Source organism: Phyllobates terribilis, unplaced genomic scaffold (assembly GCF_046119375.1).
Source record: "Phyllobates terribilis strain yellow unplaced genomic scaffold, ASM4611937v1 Scaffold_11__3_contigs__length_659146591, whole genome shotgun sequence".
Lineage (NCBI taxonomy): Eukaryota > Metazoa > Chordata > Amphibia > Anura > Dendrobatidae > Phyllobates > Phyllobates terribilis.
This window is the reverse complement of record NW_027362771.1, coordinates 151292807-151304593: the sequence shown is the minus strand read 5'-3', so window position 1 is coordinate 151304593 and position 11787 is coordinate 151292807. Positions and strand designations below refer to the sequence as shown.

The window sequence follows — 11787 nt, the reverse complement described above, 5'->3', positions numbered from 1 at the left end:
TCATTTCATAGTTTGGGTCTGTAAGGACCCCGTGATACCAAATAGGTATAGTTTATTTATATTTTACCACATTCTCAGAATAAAATCCTATTTAAAGTTGTGTTTCTTAACTGGGGGAGTTCCCTACCTTATATTGTGATGCAAAGGATGGAAGGTGGTGTGCACCATAATGGGGAGCTCTAAAGTATGCTACTGGGTCCCCCTCTCGTCACATCATCTAACCCCGTGCAGTCCACCTTGCTCAGGGATATAATTTTCTGCAGATACTCAGGCCTCTTTACTGACTACCTGAGAAGGATTGCCATTCATTGTTGGCATCACTCCTGGACACAGACCTGCTGTACCTGATCCAGCTGTAGATCCTGCATCCTATACTATGTCCCTTCCTTGAATATATCCCTAAGTATAAAGGAATAATGTAATTTTTAGCGCCTTGCTGCTGACCACCTGCATCCATTTACTGCTGGTCATATTCTTAAATCATGCTTCACCTAACTGCTGATACAATGCCTTCTAAAGGCCCCATCTCCAGCGCTCGCTCTCAGATGTAGTTGAGAAACTGAAGAAATACCGCAGGGGGCCCTGCCTCTGAGGTTGTGGTGGTGACGACGCATTCTAATTCTATGGGTGAATCCTGCTAGAGCTCCAACCAAGAAAGTTCTACAGACCATCCACCAACATCGGACAGCTCTAAATTCTAGAATCTTTGAGCTCAAAGTGACAGGCAAAACAACAAATAAGCACTATGGAAGACTGGAAGACTGTGAAACTCCCATGAAATAAACCCTCTCCACTGTTGAGATTTGGCTGGACAACCCTGCATGACAGAATGGAGGACCAGGAGAACAGATTATGCTGATGTAACCTGAGATTTGTCAGCTTTCCAGAACTGGTGATCCACAGGGATTTCTGGATAATCTGCTAATTGAAACCTACGGCCAAGACAGTTTCTCGGCCATGTTCACCATGGAAAGGGCACATCACATTCCTACCAAACACCAGGGGTACAACCCTGTACCTTTATTGCAAATTCAACTATAGACACGGACGCATTCTCCTCTGTATGTCCCGGGATTCTATTTGGGGTCAACACACCTGGGGAAAAGCGTCTCAAAGAGCTCAATGTCAAATTTGCGATGGTTTACCCCTCTCATCTGAAAGTCATGACAGATGCCGATTGCTGTTCTTTGACAATCCTTAAGACATTCATGAATGGTTGGCGACTAGGTGAACGGGCAGAGCCTCCCATCGCCACTGACCTGGCCTCCATTTGCAACTACTTTATTTGAGGACCCTTCTGGTCTCTCATACGGACACCATTCAATAATATCTTGACAGGCACAATATCCCGTAATATAATAAGCATGATATGTATAACTGTGTTACAATGTTTAACGTTTTATATGTTTTAAGACAGGTGGACTTTAGAGGAAAACTTCTGTTCTAGACATATTACTTTTTTTTAGATTTGTTTGGAATTTTAAAGTCTGTTAATTTGGAAAGCGAATCTCACTGTACTCAGGGAGTTAGATGGGCTGGGTTGGGGATAGGGATGTTTTGATGTCATTGGTGGTTGATTTACTACTTCACTCACATGCAGATAGGGGGGCCAAACCCGGCAGGACTGTTATCCTGATGTGAGCTCCACTTATTTATTCCCATGGCTGACATATCAGAGCACCCTGGTGCAGAGGTAAATCTGTCACTTTCCTATTGTGGAATGTGCAGGGATTTGGAGATGAGATTAACAGGAGCTTAATATTAAGATACCTCTGAATAAAACACTGATATCATGTGCCTGCAGGCGACCCATTTAATCTGTTCCAAAATACTAGTTCTTGAGAAGCCGTAGGTGGGGTGGGCATATCAGTTTTTCCTACTTATGCTTGGGTTGGGTGTGGGAGGGGGGTTCAATCCTTGTTAGTCAATTAAATTGACTACATGACCTTGAAATAGTCAAAGTGCAGATACAAATTTGTACACTGCATAATATTTACATCTCTTCTTAAGCCCCCGTCTCAGATAGCGAGATCGCTGCTGTGTCATGGTTTTGGTGACGCCACAGCGACCTCACCAGCGATGTCGCTATGTGTGACACTTTGCAGCGATCAGGCCCCTGCTGTGAGATCGCTGCAAAGTGTCCTGGACCATTTTTTGGTCGTTGCCCTCCCGCTAGTCAGCACACATCGCTGTGTGTGACCAGCAGGAGCAGCGATCAGGCTGGTAACCATGATAAACATCGGGTTACTAGGGGCACACGCGCACCTAGAAACCCGTTGTTTATCATGGTTATGAGCCTGCTAAACCTCCCGCTCACTGTAGCAGAGTGGTAACCATGATAAACAACGGGTTACTAGGTGTGCATGTGCCCCTAGTAACCCGATGTTTATCATGGTTATGAGCCTGCTAAACCTCCCGCTCACTGTAGCAGAGTGGTAACCATGATAAACAACGGGTTACTAGGTGTGCATGTGCCCCTAGTAACCTGATGTTTACCATGGTTACCAGCCTGCTCCTGCTTCAGCAGCAGGCTGGTAACCAGGAGCAGGACATCGTGGAAAGATTTCCACGATGTCGCTGCTCCCCTGATCGTTGGTGAGCCTGCCTGTTTGACAGCTCACCAGTGACCACATAGCGACGCAGCAACGATCCCTGGCAGGTCATATCGTTGTCGGGATTGTTGCAGCGTCGCTAAGTGTGACGGGGCCTTTAGTCTGTTAGGAATATACATTCACCCTCCTTTTAAACTTGAGATTGTACACAAAGCTATAGCATTTATATTTCAGCACACCACGTTGCTGTTGATCTGGGAACTTTATGTCTGGAACAAAAATAGACTGGACATGGATGTCAAGCCCCACCATCGACATGGATGCCCCCTCTTCCCTGCAGGGTATGATCACTGACCTAGGGCTCAAAGATGTATGGCACTTCCTTAACCCTGCTGCACAGGGGTACTCCTGCTAAACTCTTACAGCTAACTCCCTATTGCATACTGATCTCGCCCTGGCATCGGGTTTGGCACTGGCGAGAGTTACTTCATGTAAATGTCTATCCTGCTCGGACCATGCTCCACTTCTTGTGTCCCTTTCCTGCACTGCGCCTCTCGCAAAGCCCTTATGGCATATGAATCCATTATGGTTCTCTCTTCTTTGTGAGTCGCTCTACTTAGTGGAGAGAATGTAACTTATTTTTAAACAATGTTGGGGAGGGTGAGTTGTTGCAATTCTGGAATGCTTGTACAGCATATGCCAGGTGGATAATAGCCACTGCTGTAGGGGATCTAAGAAGAGCCTACACACAAAGATGATGAACGAGTAATGAGATAGGAACTTAACTATATCTCCAATATTCTACCCCTGAACATAAATCTATGAAGCAGGCAGGCAGCCATGCTTGAGTATACCCTCTCTATACCCAACATAGCGCTTTCCATATGAGGCAGGAAAATTTTGATAAATGTGGCAAGCTGCTAGTTTACATGGCAAATGGCTCCTCAGGGCCCCCAGTGATTAAGGATGGAGATGGCAGAATGGTTCAGAACCCTAAGCTGGTACTCTTGAGTTGTTCCACTTTTACCAGTCCCTTTATGCAGTTTCCATTGTAAAATCGAAAGGCGAAATGGAAGATTTTTTTTGGCATGGGTGCCTGTCCCTTTCCTGAATCAGGAAGCAAGACATCAACCCATCACTAAACAAGAAATATAATCTGTTATAGCAGATTTACCAAATAATAAGCCTGTTTGCTCCAACAGGCTCCCCCTGGGGAGTTTTATACACAGTGTATGCATTGCTTTACTTTGGTTCAAAAGTCCCTCTTTAAAGAATCTTGAGGGGGGGCCTGCTACAGGCCTCAATGTGGGAGGTAATAATAGTTACAATCCCCAAACCTGGGAAAAGCCCCATCCCTTGTGCATTATATAGACCATTCTCATTTTAACAATGTGATGTACAAATTCTAGCTAAAAGGTTATATAATCAACTGCAGTCTTGTAGCCTGCAGATTATTCATGAAGACCAAACTGGGTTTATGCTGGAAAATTTACAGCCTTTAACATTCGACACCTGTTTATGTCCCTCCACTCAAAACAGTGAAAATGTGGGAGACAAGTGTGGAAAAACGTATGTTTTTGGCTGTGCCCGCAGTAGGGTAAAGCATAGTGCGCAGGGGCGACTTCTCTGCGCAGGCGCAAGCTTTCACTGGGCAATGTGGATAATGCAGGAGGTGTCATCCACGTTAATTGAGGCAGGAGGACGGCGGGAGCTCAGAGACTATGCCTATCAGACCAGACCGACAGGATTAACATACAGCGTGGGAGAACTTCAAGAAGGTTTTTGGGTGGTATACAGGAGGACTTGGGGTTATATAACCATTTATGGAATGCAGCGCAGGCACTGAAGGTGATAATTTTAGTTGATGGTGACAGGTTCACTTAGGGCCACCTCTAAATGGGTCTCCCACTGCCGCTAAAGTGGGTAACCCCATTTCCCCATCTGGAGTTTCTGGAAACTATTACGACCTGAATATCCTTCTGTTATAATTTATTCTGACTAAGATAAAGGGATGGAAGAAGCTGCCCTTATCAGCTATGGCCTGCATTAGCATAATTAAACTAATTGTTACACTAAAGGTGCTATACATCCTCTTACAGACGCCAGTATTTGTAAACACTAATACAATTGATAGACAACTCCATTTTGACCTCTTATCTGGCAGGGCCAGGATCCGATGTTTGATACTGCGGTAAGTCTGTAAGCAAGAAGGTGCAGCACTGCCTGCCAGACCACACACTACTTTACTCGGTGGCCCTGTTTTCTCATCTGTTTCATTAGAGAGGAGGAATCATTGAGAGCACTTGTGAAAATTATCCATCTCTACAACCCCGAGCTGTCACATCTACTAAATGTGCTACTTTGCTCCTCTGAGGCCCCCATGAGTCCCTGCTTGATACCCAGTTCTCAGACGGGCCCTTATGGTCTGGTCAGCAAAACGGAGGTTGCTTGGGTCCCCCTCCTTATAACAGCCACACCCCACTTTGGCATACTAAAACTGTCAAATATGGAATAGGATCCTATGTGGGAAAGGGTGGGATTGCTCTCCCCCAGTCAGATCACGTGGCTGGGGCGTTACACCCTTCAAGAAGCTAAAAGGAGAGCTAAACCCTCCAAACAATTACCTTTTCCACTACCTACAATTACAACATGCTCTTCAAACCTTGATCCCAGGTCCACCACTGGTCCTGAGCCTTCCCCTTGTCCCAGGTGCTACTGGATCCACCAGGATCTGGGCTCATATCCTATGTACATGCCCTTTTGCTGTCAGGAAACACGAAACCACTAGATGACCTGACAAGCAAGTGGGAGACTGATTAGCGATGAACACTGGGAGCTCAGCTTGGAAGCCCTTAAAACATGTTTCCCCTAACTATACTAGAAGAGTCACACAATTACAACATTCCTCACTGTATGCTTTACACCACGGAATGCAAAGAGTACAGCCTGAATTCCCAAATGAGTGCCCCAATTGTCACAGGGGCCTGGGAACATTTTTTTTTTTTTTACTTGTGTTGGATTGCCAGGGAATACTGGGCTCAAGTAGTTCAGTTCCTACACGACTGCATGGGAATCCCCATCACAGATGAACCCTAAGACTTGTCTACCATTTGTCGACCCTGAACAAAACCAAAAGGACTGGGATCAATTATTCTTGCCAGAGGTTCTATTTTTAGCCCAAAAATGTTTGTTGGGGTGGTAGTGAAGATGGGGGAAGTAAGGGAAGAGGGCTTTTGAGGCTGCACTTTCTTTGTGCTCTTTGAAGCTGCCCTTTATCAACCTCTCACTAAACGGAAATAGATAAGCAGCAATGACTGTTTAACTTAATTTCGTATGCTTGTCCATTTATGGGCAGAACCCACAGATGTTTGGAGCTATTCTATAGGTCTTCTACAATACCTTTAATACTATTACTGCTATGTACTAAATATGCTTATATTCGTTCCTGGTAATGATTTATTGGACATCAAAACTTGTTAAATTTGTTAAATCCATAATAAATCCAAACTTGTTAAATCCATAATAAATCTGATCCTGTATATCTCCTCAAACTTTATAATGCACATTTTGGCAAAGGCGGGCAAAACTAGCGCTAACATTTTTCAACTTTTCAAAACAATTTATGCCATAATCGCTTTGATGAATGGAGTCCCTACTATTACACATAGACTGGAGAGGGTCAAGTGGCGAAGTGTATTTTAACGCAAAACGGCCTTTACCAAGAATGACACCTTGTTCTAAACGTTTTCCATGGATATGCATTTTCTAATTAATGAATATTTTTTTTATAGTTTGAGTGTAGTATTTTGATATATTTCTTCTGAATTGTATTGTTCCTTTCAATAAGCACCACCATAACTCTTTGATCTCCTCAGCCCTGGCTTATTAGCATTCAGCACACGATTGAGCAGTATTTTCTTTTGAGAGACAGGAGATCTCACATCTCCTCTCTTCTGCCTCTGCTGCAACCTGTCAGCTTCACCACTGACAGTCGGGGAGAGGTTGGGGGCTTTGTAGAGACAGGTTAGCGGGCCATATCTCAGTATGAATCACAGCTACAGAGGGCAACTTAGGGCTCATTTTCTTAGCTTAAAAAAAATAAATAAAAAAAATAGGACCAGAATTGTGATCCAGCCTAAGACAGTCAAAGCTCTCACTTTAACAAATGATATCTTGATCTGGGTTGTGATAGATTAAAAATGAATCGCAGGTTGACTCTGTAGCCACAATCCAAGCTGAGATATGGCTATTAGTAGCCAGCACATATCTCATACATCCTTGGCTACTGAATTGCCAAAAAGCAAAGATATACAAGTACTTGAAGCATTCAGATAGTTAGTGAACTCTGATGCCTTATGGAGCCCGTGTTCTACGGCTTGGCACTATATCCTTAATATGTATGAATGATTTTTACAAATACCTATGTGCTGTGGCATAAATCACAGGCATCACTGGGGTATAGCAAGAACCATTAGCAAGCTATGGGTACCAAATTATAGGATTTGTAACCTGATAGTGTGCATAAAGCCATAGCAAGGTCTGAAAATCAGGATCTGAAATAAAAATTCAAAAATGTTTTTTTTCAACTGGATGCAATGCTCAAAAACTGATGAATAACCAGACTGGATTGCAGTGGGCAAGAACAGACAGGTGCACAAGAATTGTAAAAATACAAGGTATGATGTATTAAAATGAAAAGGAGAAATAAGATTTTCTAACACCAGAAAACAACATTCATGAATCACAAAGTGAAAAATGCAGTCTGAGGTATGAATAATAAAACTTACATGAGAACAGTAAAAAAATGATTTTATAGAAAGTTATACATTGCTAATATACAAATGTTAAAACCATTTTATTCTATTTGAGCTCTTAATACCATACAAGACTGTATAAACATTGTACAGGAGAAATATCACATTCTTACGTTTGCGGTGCTGACACCTTCATGTATGGTATGCTTTGCTGACTTATTATATGCAACCTGTGGAAAAACATTAAAAGTCATACAACTGTGTTCAGACCCACATCACACAGGGCAATGCTTTTCTCCCAAGTGACAGGGGAACAACATTCATTACTCGGGGAAAGATAAAACACTCTTTTTATTGTAAGCTGCCATTATGTTCAGATTCCAATAGATCTTTATCTCAGCATGGTGTGGACGGCGGACTGCTAGGTGGGGTGCCACGACCCAGAAGCCTATTCGACAACTGTCCATTCTCGGGAGTTACACGCTGGGTGTAGAAGATAATATAAGCTTGGGCCTTGCACACCTCTTCAACTGAGCAAGTGTGCAACTTGGAGTCATTACAATGCACCCAGAATCCTAAAGGAGAGACAGAACATTGTCAACATTCATCAATACGAGGGGGGGGGGGGGGGGGGGGGAGATATTTATATACAGACACACCCAAAAGTGTTGGCTGAAGCAGGAGCAGGCTGGTAACCATGGTAAACATCAGGTTACTAGGGGCACACGCGCACCTAGTAACCCGATGTTTACCATGGTTACCACTCTGCTACGGTGAGCGGGAGGTTACCGCTCACTTTAGCAGGCTCGTAACCATGATAAACAGCGGGTTACAAGGTGCGCGTGTGCCCCTAGTAACCCGATGTTTATCATGGTTACCAGCCTGATCGCTGCTCCCGCTAGTCACACACAGCGATGTGTGCTGACCAGCGGGAGGGCAATGACCAAAAAATGGTCCAGGACACTTTGCAGCGATCAGCGACCTCACAGCAGGGGCCTGATCGCTGCAAAGTGTCACACATAGCGACATCGCTGGTGAGGTCGCTGTTGCGTCACCAAAACCATGACACAGCAGCGATCTCGCTATGTGAGATGGGGGCTTTAGTCAGAATCCATCCACCTATATCAGTGATGAATCACAGATATACAAATACCACCTAATGTATATGGATATATATTGATAATATTAAACACAATAAATGTAGAAATACGCAGTAAGGTCCTCCTAATGGTGGCTGCAGGTAACTGCTATGACACCCCCATTGTATCTTAGGCCTCAATCAGACTACTGTGTTTCTTTACTTACCCCTTAGGGGTAGTGAGTCCAGTAATGGAATTTAAATTTCATTAGCCATTTAATAAGTTGTTCAAGCCCATGATTTATTATACAATGGATCGGTCTAAAATAACAAAAGGATTTATACTCACAGACTCTCTGCCCCTCCTATACTGACACTAAGGCGATGTTCACACGTTCAGTATTTGGTCAGTATTTCACATCAGTATTTGTAAGCCAAAACCAGGAGTGGAACAATCAGAGGAAAAGTATAATAGAAACACGTCATCACTTCTGTATTTATCACCCACTCCTGGTTTTGGCTTATAAATACTGAGAGAAAATACTGATCAAATACTGAACGTGTGAACGTGGCCTAATTTGCTCTCTTATGGGTCTCTAAACGGCTCCACTGAAAACATGCCAATAGAACATGTGATGACTAATCACAGACAAAAGTGGTCTAAGTAATTAACTGCAGCAGTCACTTGTCACACCTTGTCATTTCTGCATGCCAGCCTGGAAGAAGAAGCAGGTAATCTGTAGCAGCTGTTAGGGAATTAATGATGGGTGCTCGACAAACCCTTTAAAGCACTGGAGCACTTGATACTACATAGGTCCATCTTGCACTGCCACAGAATTTCCAGCTCCCTGGGCATTGTGAACCAAGTCCATGTAAAATTTACTATAAATCTAAAGAAATGCTATTCTATTCCTGACCCTAATGGCCTGGGACCTCTTACTTCAAAACTCTGTGTTGGTTAACTGGTAAGAGAATCGGGATATTTTGTAGTGCTCATGCACACTTAAATCCAGGGTTTGACCTAGGAAATATCCACCGATTTGGACTATTAGAAATTTACCGTGTTGAACTCAGTAAGATCATGCAGTCCATAATGAACTATAAAACTGATAATAGAAAATATGAGCAGAGACTAACTAGGTTAAAGATCAAAGAGGACCTGCCACCAGGTCAAGAAGCCAACTGTTCTTTTACTTTATTCCCACATTCCTGAGTATTCAGTTATTTTATATATCCACCATACGATTCCAGAGATATGGGAATTTTTACTTGCAATTTTTTTTTTTTTTATCTTTGCAAGGGTGTGTGGCTTGCAGGGTAATTATGCAAAGCGGTCTGTAGATACGACCCCTTGTAGAAAACAAAAAGAAGCACAAAAAAAAAAAAAAAAAAAGACCCATATCTCTGGAATCTTGTGGTGGATTTATGAAAAAACGGAATACTCGGGAGTTTGGCAGACTTAAAGCTATATTCAAAAGCAGTGGGAATAAAACTGGACAGTATTGACCTTCTGACAGGTCGTCTTTAATGAGCAAGGATACTGTAACTAAAGTGCCTGCATCATTTTAACAATGTCCGATTTGCTACTGTATAATAACGGAGAGGGATCATAATGTGGACACACTTGCTTTTCAAAAACCGTGACTTAAAGTTAGAAATATATAATGGCTCTCCCTCAAGAAGACTTGAAATCACATCTCAATGGGGTTGTGAGTGAAGGAGGCTTGCAGAGATCTATATGCCAACCTCTGGCAGAACATTATTAGCTTGCACGAAATATAGAGCACATTCATTACCTCCTTCTGGGTTGTAGCAGAAGGCCGTATAATGCCCAGAACCAAATCCCTTCCCATGATGCATCACTACGGCAGACAAATCATAGATAAAAGAATCTGGTTTCAGGCTTGTAGTAGATTCTCTACAGCAATATGGCTCCATGTTTAGCATCTGACCAAACTGGACATGCACCCCAATTTTCTCCCGATGATTGCGACCAGACCACCTAGGAGGGGAAGAAAAAAAATAAATAAAAAATCTAAATGTAATTTGTGTTCTTCACGCATAGCAGTTGCTAGGATATGCACAACTAAAAACAATGGGTCTCATTTATCAAGACAACCAATCAGAGCTCTGCTTTCATTTCGTAAACTGCTCTGGTAAAATGAAAGCTGCACTGTGATTGGTTGTTTTGGGCAATTTTTAATAAACATATCCAACTCCGTAATGGTGTATGGATAAAGAATAAAATAAGAACAGACCCTTGGCTGAGGACCAAGGCATTAACACATATGACAATATCACAATCTGGTGCCTCACCTGAACCTCTTGAGATGCAGTCTCAGAACTTGAGGTAGGCCACACACCATCAGTTGCTTCTGGGCTTCTGTAAGGACAACTGGTTTTGATGAAAATTTTCTGCGTTTTGCTGCAAATTACAAAAAATATGTTCATTTTACATTCTTTATCTAAGAAACACTTGATTTCTGCACGATGTGAACTGGGCAAGCAAAAAAATGAGAAAAGAATTGTGGCTTTTTTCCCCCCATTAGTGAGGAAAACAGCTATAAACCCTAATCCTCTTGACGGTTAGTGGTCAAAAGCTGTAAAATGGCATTAAAAGGTTCGCCTCAAACTTTTTCAGTAGTGCACTGCTCCTCGGCCTCCTGCTTCAGAGCAGTGCTTACAAGTTCTACAGGAAAGAGCCTGTAAGCACTGCACATGTTCAGCCTGTAACCTATGCAATAAGATGTAAACAATAAAAATTTAAAGGATAATTAGGGAAACAGTGCATCATTTTTACAAGAAGAAAATTGGAAAGTTGCTGCTTATTTTAAAATTGGAATAACCCATTCTAGAGTGATTCGCCGCACAATAAATATTCCAGTTCTGGGGTCACATTATGACATTATGTCTTGGGAATGCTCAATATTTATTTACAAGCCTAATGCATGAACTTCCTTCATCACACAGCAAAATTCCTTTTTTTGTGCTATACTCGTAGCAGCACAAATTGTATATTAACCCCTTCCTGCCATTTTCAGTTTTTTCCTCCCCTTCTTCCAAGAGCCATAACTTCTTTTTTTTTTCCAGTCAATATAGTCGTATGAAGGCTTGTTTTTTGGGATGAGTTGTACTTTTGAATAACACAACTGATTTTATCAAGTGATGCACTGGAAAGCAGTAAAAAAAATTCCAAGTGCGTTGAAAAAAAAAAAATGTCACTATTATTTTTTTTTATTTACCATGTTCACTATACAGTAAAACTGACCTGGCAATATGATTATCCAGGTCAGTACAAGTACACAAATACCAAACATTAATCACTTTTTTTATTTAACCACTTCGCGCCAGAGCCTGTTTTTGCCTTCGTGACCGGGCCAATTTTTTCAATTCTGACCACTGT

At 42.4% G+C, this 11787-nt stretch overlaps 1 protein-coding gene across 1 annotated transcript in view; it reads right to left on the bottom strand.

Annotated features, from left to right (window-relative positions):
• Nucleotides 1-7306: 7306 nt before the first annotated feature.
• USP44 (ubiquitin specific peptidase 44) overlaps nt 7307-11787 on the bottom strand; it is a 34190-nt gene continuing 29709 nt past the window's right edge. The window contains exons 4-6 of the mRNA XM_073650689.1: nt 10701-10809; nt 10181-10386; nt 7307-7881 (exon numbers count right to left, since the gene is read on the bottom strand). Coding sequence (XP_073506790.1) covers nt 7703-7881; nt 10181-10386; nt 10701-10809 — 494 coding nt within the window. The 3' untranslated portion in view covers nt 7307-7702. The remainder of the gene's footprint in view (nt 7882-10180; nt 10387-10700; nt 10810-11787) is intronic.